General features: G+C 43.0%; 1 protein-coding gene across 9 annotated transcripts in view; it reads right to left on the reverse strand.

Annotated features, from left to right (window-relative positions):
- The window catches only part of LOC129834232 (muscarinic acetylcholine receptor M4-like), a 184,079-nt gene extending 174,630 nt beyond the window's left edge, over window positions 1-9,449 (reverse strand). For 2 of the 9 annotated variants that reach the window (XM_055899005.1, XM_055899002.1), the window contains exons 1-4: window positions 8,741-9,005; window positions 7,727-7,924; window positions 7,552-7,610; window positions 7,269-7,452 (exon numbers count right to left, since the gene is read on the reverse strand). In XM_055899005.1, the coding sequence (XP_055754980.1) occupies window positions 7,269-7,452; window positions 7,552-7,610; window positions 7,727-7,858 (375 nt within the window). In that variant the 5' untranslated portion in view covers window positions 7,859-7,924; window positions 8,741-9,005. The other 7 variants (XM_055899003.1, XM_055899004.1, XM_055899006.1 and 4 more) reach the window with 7 other exon arrangements.
- Window positions 9,450-19,026: the final 9,577 nt, after the last annotated feature.

Genomic DNA, 19,026 nt, shown 5'->3' on the forward strand with positions numbered 1-19,026 from the left:
GTCTGTGAGTATAACAGAACTCATATGGAAGGCGGTAAACCTGAGAAAAATCCAACTAGGAAGTGGGAAATCTGAGGTTTGTAGTTTTTCAAGTGATTGCCTATCCAATATACTGTGTCTATGGGGTAAGATTACACTTCCTAAGGCTTCCACTAGATGTCAACAGTCTCGTTGTTTCAGGCTTCTACTGTGAAGGGGGAGCTCATAAGAGCAGTTTGAACCAGTGGTCTGATTGAAAGCCTTTAGTTCAGCACGGAGCGCGAGCTCCGTTCCTTTTCATTTCTAAAGACAAAGGAATTGTCCGGTTGGAATATTATTTAAGATTTATTATAAAAACATCCTAAAGATTGATTATATACATCGTTTGACATGTTTCTACGAACTGTAATGGAACGTTTTTTGACTTGTCGTCTGGACTTAGTTCCCGCGCCTTCTGCATTTTGGATTACTGGACTAAACGCGCAAACAAAAAGGAGGTATTTGGACATAAATATGAACTTTATCGAACAAAATGAACATTTGATCATGATAGTGTATCATTCCCAGAGACTGTATATTGTTACAGGAGATAGCTGTCCTCCCTCTCCTATGAGCTAACTGTACACAATATGGGGATTTAATTGAACATTACACATACCCAGATCATGGTGAGAGTAGAAGAGATAGTGGTGGCATTTCAGACACTATGGTAAACGTTCAAGAAACCTGTGACTCAGAGATTTGTTAGGTTGGATATTCGTCCCAACTCATTAATCTTTTCCCCATTTTCTAACAGCCGGCGAACACTTGACAGATTAATTGAAGGTTATGGGCATGGGCCATGTTAGTAGAAGCAGGGGTTAGCATTGTTGGGATATCAGTTAATGAGGACTCGTGCCACATGGATTGGTAACTGGGAGACCGATGGGAGTACAGGGGAGGCTGTTATTCAAATGTCACAAATTAGTGATCTTGCCATAAGAGGAGAGTTTATGTTGTCAGGAAATGTGTTGCATTATGTATATCCTCAGGTGAAAGCAGAGATAACCAAGGGCACGGGCTGAATTCTGGAGATTGAGTGTACATCAAGATGCACCAGGCGGGGGTTTTGGGACAGTGTTGGTCTGGTCCATACACACACTACTCCTTATAGCACCTGCAGTGGTAAAGATCGTATGATCGTAAGATCGTATGATCATATGAAAGAGGTTAGATGTTGGGGTAATTGTACTCTAAAGAACATGTTGAAGTCATTGATGTGAAAGCATATACAGTGCCGAGTTATCTTAGGAGGATGTAGGGGTGTGGCAATGGAGGAGATGGGGAACAAAGTGAAAATGATATGACTTGGGAACACCTCTCGGAACCTGGGGCCGAACGGGGAAGACTGGGCGAAAGCATGAGGCTTTTTAGGGCTTTCATTTTCGTGGAATCCAGCAGAAATGTATCCTGGAGGCATAGAGTCAGGTGAAGAGAGTGGGACTTGTCATGGTCTCAGACTTCGGTTTTCATGCACATATAATTATGCATAGCTTATCACATTGTTAATGTTTGGTGAGTCTTTTTGTTGCTTTCCAAGTCTTATGCTGTCCCTCTCTTAGGAACCAGAAGGAGAGAGTGGAGAAACAAAAAGCGCTCCAGCTGACATGGAACAAGACAGCAGATTCAGCTAGAATGTCATTTTGTTGTGTGATGAGAGATGGAAATAAAATTGTGTATGGTGTGATAAGTCTCTGAGTTTGTAAACTCAGATGGACGGGAGGGGTGGACGGGAGGAGATCACAGGATTGCTATAGAGGAAGCGGATGGACATCTATGGATTAGGCGAAGGAGGAGTTGAGGTCAGGTCAGATCCCCTGAAGGGAAAAATCACGGTTTATTATCCTCTTCCTGTCAAACTATAAGATGTAAGGATTGGAGAGGAGGCGTGCCTAAAGTGGAGTGTATATACTTGTAGTGGTGGAAACATGTCTTTGTCTGAACACAGCTGCGTCGACCCTTTGGGAAGAATTAAACTTGGTTTAGCTTCTCTAGTGTCAGTGAGATATTTACTCTGAAAAATTTGAACCTAACAGATATAACCCGTTTTTGCATGGACACTGCCATAGAGCTCCACAGTCGAGCTGTCATTGTACCCATAAAACCTAGCAGTCATACAGGGAAATGGTTCGTATAGTTTTTCCACCATTTATTTTTCTCATTGGGGATTTTAGAAACACTTAAAAGGGCTAAGTTTTGAGTAGGTTTACACTAGTGTGACGTTTTGATAACCATGTAAATCTTTCTCGGACAAGGTAATATTTACCAATATATTCTGCTCCATTTACGCTCAGATTCGAAAATGCTCATTTGTATCAAAGTACAGTGGCTTGCGAAAGTATTCACCCCCTTGGCATTTTTCCTATTTTTACAACCTGGAACTAAAATGGATTTATATTTGGGGGGGGGGGGGGGGGGGGGGGGGGGGGTTGTATCATTTGATTTACACAACATGCTCGCCACTTTGAAGATGCAAAATATTTTTTCTTGTGAAACAAACAAGACAAAGAAAATGAAAACTTGAGCATGCATAACTATTCACCCCCCCCCCCCCCCCCAAGTCAATACTTTGTAGACACCTTTTGCAGCAATTACAGCTGCACATCTCTTGGGTATGTCTCTATAAGCTTGGCACATCTAGCCACTGGGATTTTTGCCCATTCTTCAAGGCAAAACTGCTCCAGCTCCTTCAAGTTGGATGGGTTCCGCTGGTGTATAGCAATCTTTAAGTCATACCACAGATTCTCAATTGGATTGAGGTCTGAGCCAGTCCAAGACATGTAAATGTTTCCCCTTAAACCACTTGAGTGTTGCTTTAGCAGTATTGTCCTGCTGGAAGGTGAACCTCTGTCTTCTAGAGGTTTGAGCCTGAGACAAACAGGTTTCTCTCAAGAATTTCCCTGTATTTAGCGCAACCCATCATTCTTTCAATTCTGACTGGTTTTCCAGTCCCTGCCGATGAAAAACATCCCTACAGCATGATGCTGCCACCACCATGCTTCACTGTGGGGATGGTGTTCTCGGGGTGATGGTTTGCACCAGACATAGCGTTTTCCTCGATGGACAAAAAGCTAAATTTTAGTCTCATCTAACCAAAGTACCTTCTATATGTTTGTGGAGTCTCCCACATGCCTTTTGGCGAACACCAAACCAAACCCCAAATTTTTTTCTTTAAGCATGGCTTTTTTCTGCCCACTATTCCATAAAGCCCAGCTCTGTGGAGTGTACGGCTTAAAGTGGTCTTATGGACAGATACTCCAATCTCCACTGTGGAGCTTTGCAGCTCCTTCAGGGTTATCTTTGGTCTCTTTGTTGCCTCTCTAATGCCCTTCTTGCCTTGTCCGTGAGGTTTAGTGGGCAGCCCTCTCTTGGCAGGTTTGTTGTGGTGCCATATTCTTTAAATATTTTAATAATGGATTTAATGGTGCTCCGTGGGATGTTCAAAGTTTCTGATATTTTTTTATAACCCAACCCTGATCTGTACTTCTCCACAACTTTGTCCCTGACCTGTTTGGAGAGCTCCTTGGTCTTCATGGTGCCGCTTGCTTGGTGGTGTCCCTTGCTTAGTGGTGTTGCAGACTCTGGGGCCTTTCAGAACAGGTGTCTATATACTGAAATAATGTGACACTTAAATAAAGTCCACCTGTGTGCAATCTAACTAATTATGTGACTTCTGAAGGTAATTGGTTGCACCAGATCTTATTTATGGGCTTCATAGCAAAGGGGGTGAATATATATGCACGCACCACTTTTCCGTTTTATATTTTATAGAATTTTTTGAAACAGGTAATTTTTCTTTTTCGCTTCACCAATTTGGACCATTTTGTGAATGTCCATTACATGAAATCCAAATAAAAATCTATTTCAATTACAGGTTGTAATGCAACCATATAGGAAAACCGCCAAGGGGGATGAATACTTTTGCAAGGCACTGTAGACATCGTGCAAAACAACAAATCCCTGCAAGCTCCTGCACATTATCTCTAGCTGACACCTTTGCTAACAGGTATTATGACAACTTAAAACCTGCACAAGACAGTTCTCAGAATTGTCAATTTAAAGAAATGTTGCCAATTTATTCATTACTACAAGTTTTATTTATCTAGGCAAGTCAGTTAAGAACAAATTATTATTTACAATGACGACCTACCAAAAGGTCTCCTGCGGGGATGGGGGCTGGGATTTATTTTTATAAATATAGGATAACACACAAATCACGACAAGAGAACACTACATAAAGAGAGACCTAAGACAACAACATAGCAAGGCAGCAACACAGCATGGTAGCAACACAACAACAATATGGTAGCAGCACAAAACATGGTACAAACATTATTTGGCACAGACAACAGCACAAAGGGCAAGAAGGTATAAACAATACATCACGCAAAGCAGCCCCAACTGTCAGTAAGAGTGTCCATGATTGAGTCTTTGAATGAAGAGATTGAGATAAAACTGTCCAGTTTGAGTGTTTGTTGCAGCTCGTTCCAGTCGCTAGCTGCAATGAACTGAAAAGAGGAGCGACCCAGGGATGTGTGTGCTTTGGGGACCTTTAACAGAATGTGACTGGCAGAATGGGTGTTGTATGTGGAGGATGAGGGCTGCAGTAGATATCTCAGGGGGGAGTGAGGCCTAAGAGGGTTTTATAAATAAGCATCAACTAGAGAGACACAACTCAAAGGCGAAATCCATTAATGCCAAGATAATGGAATTCATTATGCTACTTGCTATAGGCGTCAAGACTGACATTTGGACCAGCGGTGTCAGCCCCATGAGCATGCTGAGTCTGATAGTACGAAATCCTCATTGACCTACTGTGCTGAGGAAAGCCGTATTGCATGCTCAAGAATGTGCTGCTGCCATTTCATGGGCATTTGAGAACATGTTTGAAACATGAACACACTCCCTCATTGGAACAACTGACTGGAGAAATAAGCTCATCAACTGCGTCTGCAGCTGACATAATACCCTCTGTCATGGCATTGAAACGCATGCTCAACAAAACTACCGATTAGAGCGTGGGGTTAAAACTTGCAAAAGTACTCGAGACTGTGAACAAGTGATTCTGTGGTATTCTCTCTGAGCCTCTTTACTGTGTCGCTACCATGTCCGATGCTGGGTACAAGGACCACTACTTCGATGCAGACAAGACACAGGGTTTACATGAAATGTTACAGACACAGCTGGACAAGATGGAAACGGACACAGTGACAGTGCACACAGAGTAAGAAACTTCACTGCTTGACATGTATGATGAAATCCTTGTTGAGAATGAAACTGCTGAACAAATTAAAAACGAAACTGCACAACAAGTAAGTGAAAGAAATAGGTTTTGATTATGCTTTGCTGGTAATGGGGACATACGTAAATTACAACAAAATAACTTTTTGGTCAGTGTGGTGTGGTGTGTGTGTAACCTTTATTTAACCATGCAAGTCAGTTAAGAACAAATTCTTATTTACAATGACAGCCTACCCTGGCCCAACCTGGACGACGCTGGGCCAATTGTGGGCTGCCCTATGGGACTTCCAATCACGGCCGGATGTGATACAGCCTGGAATCGAACCAGGGACTGTAGTGACGCCTCTTGCACTGAAATGTAGTGCCTTAGACCGCTGTGTCCATATGTGTGTGTGTGTAACTATTTAATGTACTAGAATGTTTAAAAGGCAGCTAAAATGTAAAATATCGGTGTCGTTCTTTTGGGCAAGGAACATATTGGATATCGGTATGGCCAAAAATGTCATATCGGTGCATCCCTAGCATCAATCAGTGGGTCTTGCGACGGGTATACAGAGATGACCAGTTTACAGATGAGTATAGAGTGCAGTGACGTGTCCTACAAGGAGCATTGGTGGCAAATCTGATAGCCGAATGGTAAAGAACATCAAGCCGCTCGAGAGCACCCTTACCTGCCAATCTATAAATTATGTCACCGTAATCTAGCATGGGTAGGATGGTCATCTGAATCAGGGTTAGTTTGGCAGCTGGGGTGAACGAGGAGCGATTACGATAGAGGAAACCAAGTCTAGATTTAACATTTTGCTAACATTAGATAGCTACTCCAGAGATTCTTACCTTTGCCTCGATTCAGCAGTCTAGATCAGATCATCATGGCATTTGTGGTTCTGTATAATAGCCACATTAGCAGCTAATTAGCATTACATTTTGAGGGATAAATACAGGGGAATATATTGATAAGTCACTTTGTCCTAGAGAGATTTACACGGTTTTCAAAATGTCACACCAGGGTAAGCTTACACGAAACACATCCCTTATTTTAAGTGTTTCTAAAATCCCCTATGGGGAAAATGAAATGGTGAAAAAACTATTGGAACCATTTCCCTGTTTGACCTTAGGTTTTATGGGTATTTTGACTCATACTGTGGTACGCTATAAAGGGCTTTCACCATTTAAAAGTAGTCAACCGGGTGGGGATTCATATGGTTGAGAGGGATCAGCCAATGATCAGAGCATTGGCTTCTTCTTCAAATTGGGTTACCTGGTTTGTAAATGGCTTTAAGCTGTATCACTACCATCTTGTGGCCACAATAAATTATTGACAAGATTTGGTTCAGGACTCCTGCACTGCAGGTGGCGGTAAAACACCAATATAAGCTGTATGCATTTTTCAAACACAAAAAAATAAGATAATTGACTACTTCAAAATGGAGATGGCCTCAACGGCGCTGCCTGTGCTCTTACAGATGCCATAATGGGACAGATAAAAAGGGAGAATCTCAATTGGTTTTGCTCAACTCTCCTCTGTCCTGCTTTTGAAAAATGTCAAAGGTAATCGAGGAGCAGAGGCGAGGAAACTAATTAGCTTGTATGAAATGAGACTCCGCTCCATAAGGCAAATTACATTTACAGGGTGGAATCCCAAAATAAATGTGTAAAGTGATAAAAAAAATACATATATAGCTAGTTGTGGAAGACATTTTATAGATGAAATAAGTGCTGCATTCTTATTAAATGCGTGCATGCTTTTCTCCTTCGAGAAAACAGCTGATTCAAAGGGGGTGTGGTGGATTTTAAAACACTTCAGCGCTAGCCACTGACTGGAATACTCATGTGCATCAAGGAAGTGAGCATAAGTCCTCCGTTCACCTACTAATTAACTGACACCGTCCTCAACCACTTCGGTTTCCAGGTCACAGAGGAGAGGACGGAGTCATCATCTAATTAAGTCTATGTTAGCACATGTAGTCCCTGGGGTTCCTTTGCATGAGAAGATGACAGCCACTCACATGCAGGTCCCAGATGCGAACCTCTCCATCCAGACATCCCGAAGCCACCAAACCAGGGATGGTAGGGTGAAAGGTCAGACACCAAGGAGTGCGGCGATGGCCAACCAGAGAGTGAACACACTTCCCTGTCTTAATCACTGTGATATAAATGTTGTGGTTGACATGAGTGGAGGCCATTAAGGTCCTATATGAAAGGAAAACATGAACAGTTACCATACAATCTTCCAGTCTTGGTGTCTTTCTATCTCCTCTAAACACATTTTTTATAGGATGTCATTCTGACCTGTCCGGGCTAAAAGCCAACAGGAAGGTAGAACGAGGGCTGTCCGGCAACTCCACTTTCTGTGGAAAATAAAACAAGAAGAGCACATAAAAAGTCACCACTCATCTCAGTTAAACTTGATACATTGCACGATTTCCATGATTGCCATCCATTCCTCACCAAGGATGCTCCTTACCTGACTCTGCCATTTCATCCTTCGGGTCTTCTCCTCAACAAGCTGCTGCAGGAGGCGCTGGGAGCCAAGGCCGCGGGTCCCACGCTCCCGGGCAGATAAGATCCGCACGGAATTCTTTGGGTAGACAGTCATCTCAAAGATCAGGCCTTCCTCCCTCTCCTTCACACTGGTGTTTGTTGATCTCAGTCACCAAAGGGTCTAAGCAAAGGCCATATGAAAGTGTGTGTGGAGAGCTTGTAGTCTAAAGGGGAGTCTAGCTTGTAGTCTACACCTTTACCTTACCATAGCATGATGAAATCCAACTATTGATGACATAACCATGTTTGTAGCTAAATAGCTAAACATTGTTTTTAATTATTAGTTGCCTAATCAATGCAGTTGTCGTTTGTTAACAGCCATGAGGAGCTGATGACAATGCTGAATAATGGCATAGTGGCATGAATAATTAAAATCTGTTCGTTTTACAGAATTACAACATAACGTTAATGACCAAACAACTGGTGGTGTGGGTTCTGGCAGAAAAATGGAAACACAGAGAAACAACGAAAACAGGCTGTCATGAAACTTAAAAATCGAGTTAACTACCCGTCTCCTAGCTCCAGATTGTAAAACCAGATAATGTGATTTAACCCAACAAATGTGGTTCATTATAATGGTGGAGGACGAAGATAGTAACGCCAATAACAGATTAAAGTTGTTAGTTGAAAACTCTCTGACGACGTTTTGTACAGCCAGGCCTGTAACTACCAGTAATATTTGGTTAAATCACATTATATTGTGTTACAATCTGTAGCTATCCGTCTCCCAATAAACTAGCAAGCTAAAATGCCCGCGTTTGTCCAACTCAAGTAATACCTAGCGTTGACAACCGTTACAATCTGTAGCTACCCATCACCCAATAAACGAGCAAGCTAACAAGCCAGCGTTTGTCCAACTCAAGCGTTGACAACCAACCCAAACAAGGTATTTGGCCAAACTAGCTAACGTTAGCGATATACTCGACCACGTCCCTACCTTTTCCCACTGCTACGGTTGGATGTTATTGACGACTTAACTAGTTACATATATTAGACTTTTACTAGCGCCTGAAACTGTCTCGTATATTTATGTTTTATTTTCTCCGATGTTTTTATATTGTGTTGACCGACTGTGGTTAGCAAACTAGCAGTGTAGCTAGGCTAGCTATTAGCCCATGTTCTCCAAAACATTAGCCAACTGGCCAGATCTTCCACAGCACATCAGGCATTACTAGTTGAACACAGGAACCTGGGTGGGCGTCAAACAGGGACCTTTTTTCAGTGCAATAAATAGCTAGCTTACAAAGGGTTACTTTTGCATTAAAGTAAACAATGTATTGTTCATCTACATTTATCGCCATTTCTAAATGTTTTACAGAAAACATGTAAACATATAAGTTCATTATTATACAACGTAGCGTTTTCCAAACTGGGTCTGGGCCATAGGATCTTGGTCCTCAATCCAAACAGTACACAAAGATTTGTAAAAGTGACCTGGATTGCACAATAAAGTCGGACTTATTTCCATTCTGGTCCCTATTTTTAACATAAATACATATACAATTATATAGATAGAGACGAAAAAAATTCAACCTCCAGGAGTTTACGTACAATTCTTACAAGCTTGTTTGGCTGGTAGCTTATTCTTTAGATGTTCGGGTCTGCTGGTGAACCATGATATGCAGGCATTATCAAAGTGACGCTGGACTGGCGCACTTGCTAGGTTTCCATCCAATTGGCGATTTTAATTCGAATATTGTAAAATTTCATAAAACACTATGCAATTTCAGAGTTTTCTTTAGGAAATTTAAGCACCTGACAACATGAAAGGGAAGATTTGAATTGGCCAAATGAGCCACAATTACGTGTCTTTAAAAACAGCCTATAACAAATGACAAAACACTATTCCTTGTGTTTCGATGTGTAGCATATGCAAAACTTTATTGCCTATTTGTTAAAGTGTTTAAGGCTACTTTCCTAAAACAATTATTGTCTACCTCACCATTCAGCTGTCACGAGATTTGAGCACTACACGTATCAGGGCATTGCATGCATAGGCCTAAGGCTTAGGTGTCTACTGAATAATATTTAACATTTTAATAAAAATAAATATTGCCTATATAAAGGAAGAGAAGCTTAGGCCTAACCCCAGACAGATAGAAATATGCCGGTGGCATCCTACAACACTGACATGCATTGTTTTAATGTCAGATGGCTACTGTGTCAGCTATACAGATGTACAGGAGGCTAATTAGTTCATTTTCGATCATAATATTTTGTATAAAGATAAGCAATGTATTGTAAGATTATAGGAGTAACTCTGGTAGGCCTGAAAGTCTTACTCATCTCAAATCAAACTTTATTTGTCACATGCCCCCGAATACAACAAGTGTAGACCTTACTGTGAAATGCTTACTTACAAGCCCTCAACCAGCAGTGCAGTTCAAGAAGAGTAAAGAAAATATTTACCAAATAAACTAAAGTAAAAAATAATAAAAAGTAACACAATAACATAACAATAATGAGGCTATATACAGGGGGTACCGGTACCGAGTCAGTATGCTGGGGTACAGGTTAGAGGTCATTTGTACATGAAGTGACTATGCATAGATAATAAACAGCAAGTAGCAGCAGTGTACAAAACAAATGGAGGGGGGTGGGTCAATGCAGGGGCGCCGCCAGGGATTTTGGGCCCCACCACAACAGGCCACACCAACCCTGCGCAATTGCTGTAACCACACACCTCCAGAACCCAATCGACCCATTCAAAGCTTTAAATAACTCTACCTTTGCAGGCTTGCAACTCTCTTGTAGTCCAATATTTACAGTACGATATTTACTGACAGTGAGCTGTGAAAATATAACTCTGTGCAGACACGGATGCAACATTCTGCGTACAGTGGAATTCACTGTTTGATGCAAGACTGATACCCTCTATAAGAAATGTGCTAAAGACCATCTTTTACAGTCTAAATGTAATTTTAATGGTAGAATTCTTGAATGGAAAATTCTCTTAACATTAATGAATAACTTAAAATAAATATAACTTAAATATACATTAACCTCTTCAATTAAAATACACTAACTAGATGGCGTAGCAGTCGGACGTGTGTTTTGTCTTGTCCCGTGTAAATATAGTTTTCCCTCGTTTTTCCTTGGTTTTTTTCGAATATATTTTAATATCACTTTCCATCTACAGACTCAATATACTCTCCTGCAACCCGCCTCACCCAATGTGGTACTGTTAGGATTTATGTTTATGCACTATAGCCCGCTACCATATTGTTTGAAGATGAATATTGTTTTGTTACACACACACACACAAACAATACAGATGTGTGTGTGTGTGTATGTGTGTAAAGACTGATCCTCATAGAGTGACAAGCTATAAAAGCTGTGGTCAATCTGGAGAGGGGAGGGATGCATATCTCTAAGCCAACCAGGGAGGGTAGGGCACTGGACAATACCATATTAGGAACTGTTTGAGTGTAGAATCGAAGGGGAGACACAAGACGGATCTAATCTACCCAACAACCAGATGCGGACAGAGGAGAGCACCAAGGGACTTGGACAAGTCTGAGTGCCAGCATAGGCTGAGCAAAGTTTAAACCGCGCTCAGCCTCTACTATGATAGGCCAACGGACGAGTTGGAACTAAAGCTGTCATAGTATAAAAACTGTTGTTTGAGCACATTCCACAGTTCTCTGTTTTACCTTGCGCGGTGATACAGCGAACCCGTATATACGAAAATTGCATTTACCATTTATCGTATGAGTTTAATTAAAATACTTAAAGTATATTCGGTGACTCTGAATCACATTTTTGTCCTGATGCCAGATTTGAACTGACGCAAATCTCTTTCAGTACGGATCTGCTATTTTTTTATACTTAAGAACCGGAACCCCCATCAAAACCTAGCCATACAACTGGCTACTAGCTAGTAGTCAGTTAGCCATTGCTAAGCCCATCTTGCTAAGCCCATTGCTAAGCCCATAAAGCAAGCCGAAGAGGCCCATCAGCCCCTCCTTGGGCTACAATACCTGGACCCTCGCTGACCCATCACGACTGGACTACCAATGTAATTCCACCCGAGGGGGGTTTTCAACTGACTCCTCCGTCGCGACGCCCCCTGAATGCCCACCCGTTAGCCTGCTAGCCGCGGCCCGCTAGCTGTCTAGAGCACATCGGACTGTTAGCTTAAGATGCCCATCTGACAAATTCTTTGGCCACTATACCTATTTTGCCAATTGGCCTGGTTTAACACACGGAGCCCTGCTGATCCGGCCTCTGAACCGGAACCCCCCAACAGAAGCTAGCCAGCTAACTAGCTACTAGCTAGTAGTCAGCTAGCCACTGCTAGCGACCATCAGCTGCCTTTACCCCGGACAACTCTCGCCAGTTTGCACAGCGCGACTCAAACCAGAGCAAATCTGACTTATTTTCCCCATATCTCCAGATTCCTACCTCAAGCTCTGAACCTTTCTTTAAAAAAAAAAAAAATCCTCACCTGGATCATCGCAACTAGCTAGCTGCTATCCAAGTGGCCACTCCTGGCTAACGTCTCTGTCCCGAAGCAAGAACCAATTAGCCTGGAGCTAGCCTTGCCAGGCCCATCTGCTAGCCTGCTAGCTGCGGCCCTCTAGCTGTCTAGAGCACATCGGACTGTTAGGTTAAGAGGCCCATCGGACAAATTCTTTGGCCACTATACCTATTTTTCCAATTGGCCTGATTTACCACACGGACCCCTGCTGATCCATCTTTCGATGTCACAGCACGAGGGTGCCACAACAGACTTTCTTCCGTCGCAACCTCCCACAAAGGCCCTTCTGCTAGCTAGCTAGCTAGCTAGCCCCGGCCAGCTAGCTGCCTGAAGCCACTCAGTGGACTCCTATGATCACTTGGCATGCCTCTCCCTAACGTCAATATACCTTGTCCATTGCTATTTTGGTTAGTAATTATTGCCTTATTTCACTGTAGAGCCTCTAGCCCTGCTCAATACGCCTTAACACTTTAGTTCCACCTCCCACACATGCGGTGACATCACCTGGTTTAAATTATATTTCTAGAGACAATATTTATTTCATCGTCGCTCTATGCACAGGTTTACCCCCACTGTATTCACATCCTACCATACGTTTGTCTGTACATTATGACTTGAATCTATTCTACCGTGCCCAGAAATCTGCTCCTTTTACTCTCTGTTCTGAACATACTAGACAGCCAGTTCTTTTAGCCTTTAGCCGTACCCTTATCCTACTCCTCGTCTGTTCCTCTGGTGATGTGGAGGTTAATCCAGGCCCTGCAGAACCTAGCTCCACTCCCATTCCCCAGGTACTCTTCATTTGTTGACTTCTGTAACCGTAAAAGCCTTGGTTTCATGCATGTTAACATTAGAAGCATCCTCCCTAAGTTTGTTCTATTCACTGCCCTAGCACACTCTGCCACCTCGGATGTCCTAGCCGTGTCTGAATCCTGGCTTAGGAAGACCACCAAAACCCCTGAAATGTCCATCCCTAACTATAAAATTTTCCGACAAGATAGAACTGCCAAAGGGGGCGGAGTTGCAATCTACTGCAGAGATAGCCTGCAAAGTTCTGTCTTACTATCCAGATCTGTGCCCAAACAATTCGGGCTTCCACTTTTTAAAATCCACCTCTTCAGAAGCAAGTCTCTTACCATTGCCGCTTGCTATAATAACAGTAAAGGGCCTCCCGGGTGGCGTAGGGGTCTAGAGCACTGCATCGCAGTGCTAGCTGCGCCACCAGAGTCTCTGGGTTCGCGCCCAGGCTCTGTTGCAACCGGCCGCGACCGGGAGGTCCGTGGGGCGATGCACAATTGGCTTAGCGTCGTCCGGGTTAGGGAGGGTTTGGCCGGTAGGGATATCCTTATCTCATCGCGCTCCAGCGACTCCTGTGGCGGGCCGGGCGCACGCCCGCTAACCGAGGGGGGCGGGTGCACGGTGTTTCCTCCGACACATTGGTGCGGCTGGCTTCCGGGTTGGAGGCGCGCTGTGTTAAGAAGCAGCGCAGCTTGGTTGGGTTGTGCTTCGGAGGACGCATGGCTTTCGACCTTCGTCTCTCCCGAGCCCGTACGAGAGTTGTAGCGATGAGACAAGATAGTAATTACTAGCGATTGGAAACCACGAAAATTGGGGAGAAAAGGGGAGAAAATTAAAAATAAATAAATAAAATAACAGTAAACATTACACTTACAAAAGTTCCAAAAGAATAAAGACCTTTCAAATGTCATATTATGTCTACATACAGTGTTGTAATGATGTGCAAAAGGGAAAATAAATAAACATAAATATAAGTTGTATTTACAATGGTGTTTGTTCTTCACTGGTTGCCCTTCTTTTGTGGCAACAGGTCACAAATCTTGCTGCACACTGTTGTATTTCACCCAATAGATATGGGAGTTCATCAAATGTGTATTTGTTTTCAAATTCTTTGTGGGTCTGTGTAATCTTAGGGAAATATGTGTCTCTAATATGGTTATACATTTGGCAGGAGGTTAGGAAGTGCAGCTCAGTTTCCACCTCATTTTGTGGGCCATGTGCGCATAGCCTGTCTTCTCCTGAGAGCCAGGTCTGCCTTCGGGGTCAAAGATTTCCTTAATTTTGGGTCAGTCACGGTGGTCAGGTATTCTGCCACTGTGTACTCTCTGTTAAGGGCCAAATAGCATTCTAGTTTGCTGTTTTTTTGTAAATTCTTTCCAATGTGTCAAGTAATTATATTTTTGTTTTCTCATGATTTGGTTGGGTCTAATTGTGTTGCTGTACTGGGGCTCTGTGGGGTCTGTTTGTGTTTGTGAACAGAGCCCCAGGACCAGCTTGCTTAGGGGACTCTTCTCCAGGTTCATTTCTCTGTAGGAGATGGCTTTGTCATGGATGTTTTGAGAATCGCTTCCTTTTAGGTGGTTGCAGAATTTAACGTCTCTTTTCTGGATTTTGATAATTAGCGGGTATCAGCCTAATTCTGCTCTGCATGCATTATTTGGCGTTTTATGGTGTACACAGAGGATATTTTTGCAGAATTTTGCAAGCAGAATCTCAATTTGGTGTTTGTCCCATTTTGTGAATTCTTGGTTGGTGAGCGGACCCCAGATCGCAATGGGTTGTATAACTGATTCAAGTATTTTTGCCAGATCCTAATTGGTATGTTAAATTTTACATTCCTTTTGATGGCATAGAAGGCCCTTCTTGCCTTTTCTCTCAGATCGTTCACATCTTTGTGGAAGTTACCTGTGGCGCTGATGTTTAGGCCGAGGTATGTATACTTTTTGTGTGCTCTCTGGCAATGGTGTCTAGATTGAATTTCCTATTTGTGGTCCTGGCAACTGGACCTTTTTTGGAATACCATTACTTTTGTCTTACTGAGATTTACTGTCAGGGCCCAGGTCTGGCAGAATCTGTGCAGAAGATCTAGGTGCTGCTGTAGGTCCTCGTTGGTTGGGGAGAAAAGCACAAGATCATCAGCAAACAGTAGACATTTGACTTCAGATTCTAGTAGGGTGAGGCCGGGTGCTGCAGACCATTCTAGCGTTGGAGAGGGTTTGGCTTAAACTGCGTCCCTGTCTCACCCTCCGGCCCTGTGGAAAGAAATGTGTCTGTTTTTTGCAAATTTTAACCGCACACTTGTTGTTTGTGTACATGGCTTTTCTTTCGTATATTCTTCCCCCAACACCACTTTCCATCAATTTGTATAGTAGGCCCTCATGCCGAATTGAGTCGAGAGCTTTTTTTAAATCAACAAAGCATGAGAAGACTTTGCCTTTGTTTTGGTTTGTTTGTTTGTCAATTATGGTGTGCAGGGTGAATAAGAGGTCGGTCGTATGGTAATTGGTAAAAAGCCCATTTCACATTTGCTCAGTGCATTGTTTTCTCTGAGGAAATGTACGAGTCTGCTGTTAATGATAATGCAAAAGATTTCCCCAAGGTTTCTGGAGACGCATATCCCACGGTAGTTATTGGGGTCAAATTTGTCTCCGCTTTGTGGATTGGGGTAACCAGTCCTTCGCTCCAAATATTGGGGAATATGCCAGAGCTGAGGATGATTTTGTGGAGTTTAAGTTTAGCCAATTGGAATTTGTGGTCTGTATATTTTACCATTTAATTGAGGATAACATCAACCCCACAGGCCTTTTTGGGTTGGAGAGTTTGTATTTTGTCCTGTAGTTCATTCAATGTAATTGGAGAATCCAGTGGGTTCTGGAAGTCTTTAATAGTGGATTCTAAAATTTGTATTTGATCATGTATATGTTTTTGCTGTTTGTTCTTTGTTCTTTGTTATAGAGCAAAAAATATTGGAGAAGTGGTTTATCAATACATCTCCGCTTTGGATAGATAACTCTTCATGTTGTTGTTTGTTTAGAGTTTTACATTTTCCCGGAGGTGGTTAGATTCTATGGATTCTTCAGTTTCATTGAGCTGATTTCTGACGTGCTGTTCCTTCTTTTTCCATAGTGTATTTCTGTATTGTTTTAGTGATTCACCGTAGTGACGGCGTAGGCTCAGCTTTTCTGGGTCTCTATGTTTTTGGTTGGATAAGTTTCTCAGTTTCTTTCTTAGATTTTTGCATTCTTCATCAAACCATTTGTCATTGTTGTTAATTTTCTTAGGCTGTCTGCTTGCATTTTTAGATTTGATAGGGAAGCTGAAAGGTCAAATATACTGTTTAGGTTTTCTACTGCCAAGTTTACACTTTCACTATTACATTTTGTCCAGGAAAATGTCTAGAAGAGATTGAATTTGTTGCTGCCTAATTGTTTTTTGGTAGATTTCCACACTACCTTCCTTCCATCTATAGCATTTCTTAATGTTATTCAGTTCCTTTGGCTTTGATGCCTCTTGATTGAGCAAAGCTCTGTTCAAGTAGAGTGTGATTTTGCTGTGATCTGATAGGGGTTTCAGTGGACTGACTGTGAATGCTCTAAGAGACTCTGGGTTGAGGTCAGTGATAAAGTAGTTGACAGTACTACTGCCAAGAGATGAGCTATAGGTGTACCTACCATAGGAGTCCCCTCGAAGCCTACCATTGACTATGTACATACCCAGCGTCCGACAGAGCTGCAGGAGTTGTGACCCGTTTTTGTTGGTTATGTTGTCATAGTTGTGTCTAGGGGGGCATATGGGGGAAGGAATGCTGTCACCTACAGGTAGGTGTTTGTCCCCCCCTGTGTGCTGAGGGTGTCAGGTTCTTGTCCAGTTCTGGCATTCAGGTCGCCACAGACTAGTACAGGTCCTGGGGCCTGAAAAATGTTGATCTCCCCCTCTAGGACGGAGAAGCTGTCATCGTTAAAGGATGGGGATTCTACTGGGGGGATATAGGTAGCACACGAGGGCATTTTTCTCTGTTGAGATTATTTCCTTATTAATTTCTAGCCAGATGTAAAATGTTCCTGTTTTAACTAATTTAATGGAGTGGGTTTGGTCTGCTCTATACCAAATTAGCATACCCCCTGAGTCACTTCCCTGTTTCACACCTGGTAGTTTGGTGGATGGGACTACCAGCTCTCTGTAACCTAGAGGGCAACCAGTGTGTCCGTCTCCTTTATACCATGTTTCTTGTAATTTCTTTGATGAAGTCTGGGTTCCTGCTCTTTAGGCCAAAGGCAGATGACTTCAGACCTTGTATATTCCAGGATGAGATAGTAAAAGCTTTGTGTTCCATAGTGTCTAGTGTTGTTTTTGTGTGGTTTAGGCCCAGACCATCACAGTAGCTGCATACCTCTTAAGTCGCAGGATGGGGCTTGGGGGGGTGTAATAGTGGGGGTTAGGCCTGTTGCTCTGCTCACGGCCTGGGCATATGTCCTGCTGTCATGTTGATGTTCTTGCCACAGGAGTGGGGGCATGGGGTAGGCAAAAGGGGCATATGTCTGATATGGGGGGGCCTATATAGAGTGTGGCCAGGGTTTTCTTGGGGTGGTCTTAGCTGGTTGGGGTGTGGCTGGTTATTTCTGTGGTCTAGGTGTAGGGCCTCTTGGCGTGGGCCATCTCGGTGCAGGTCCTTCACGGGGGGGTCTTGCAAGTCTGGGAGGGTGTCTCACTGGTCTGGGCAGGGTGTCCGTTGCTCTGTTGTTCCTGTGTGAGGTCCTGGGGCTACGGTTGAGGGTGACGTCCGTCATGGTCCTGGCAAAAGTTGGGATTGCTGCCTTGTAGAGGTGGACCAGGTCATAAAGGCTGTTCAAGTCCAGGGTGGAGTGGTGGGCCAGGTAGTCTTTCTCTCTATTTCTCTCTTTCTGTCGCTCTCTCTCTCTCTCTCTCTCTCTCTCAACTCAATTTAATTCAAAGGGCTTTATTGGCATGGGAAACAGATGTTTACATTGCCAAAGAAAGTGAAATAGACAAGAAACAAAAGAGAAATAAACAATTAAAAATGAACAGTAAACATTACACTCACAAAATGTTTAAAACAATATAGACATTTCAAATGCTATATTATTGGCTATGTGTCTCTCTCTCTCTCTCTCGATCTCTGTTCCAGATGCACCTGGGAAACATGACCCACAGCCTGAGTGACGCAGACCTGCATAAGCTCGCAAAAAAGACAGATGGGTACTCTGGGGCCAACATTAGCATCATCCTATGAAATGCCCTCATGCAGCCTGTCAGGAAAGTGCAGTCAACCACACAATTCCAAAAAGTAATTTATACACATGATATAGGAACTCTATTGCAGTCGACTCTTGTAAACCACACTAAAGGTGCATCGCTTTCTCTACTATTGAGGAGATTTCAGATAGTTTGTTGTTTGTGATGGTACTCTAGGTGCGAGGGCCGTCCCGTGCCAGCAGTCAATTAATGATGGATGACCAACCCCATGCTCGCCTGGGGACCCGGCTGCCATAGAATTGACCTGCATGGATGTGTCTAGTGACAAGCTGCTGATGCCCATTATCTGCATGGTGAGAAACATACATTCACAACACAGACACACTCACTATCGTCACTGACATTCACATTCACTGCTCACAAACATACTGGAACATGCTGTTTCAACATACACGTCCAGGCATTGAAAACTGACTCTCAGATTTGTGTAATTGCTGAACCATGCTCATGATTTTGTTCATCCTCTCGGTGTGTCCCTCTGCCCTCCAGTCTGACATGCTGCGCTCACTATCCTCCACGAGACCCACAGTCAACATGGAGGACTTGTTCAAGGTCAGGAAGTTCATGGAGGACTTTGAACAGGAAGGCTGAGAGGTTTCACTACCATGTCTCTCCTCTAAAGCCCCGTTCCTACAACCTTCTGTCAAAAGGTTGCTACAGTATTACAACAT

The sequence above is a fragment of the Salvelinus fontinalis genome, chromosome 35 (genome assembly GCF_029448725.1).
Source record: "Salvelinus fontinalis isolate EN_2023a chromosome 35, ASM2944872v1, whole genome shotgun sequence".
Taxonomy (NCBI): Eukaryota; Metazoa; Chordata; class Actinopteri; order Salmoniformes; family Salmonidae; genus Salvelinus; species Salvelinus fontinalis.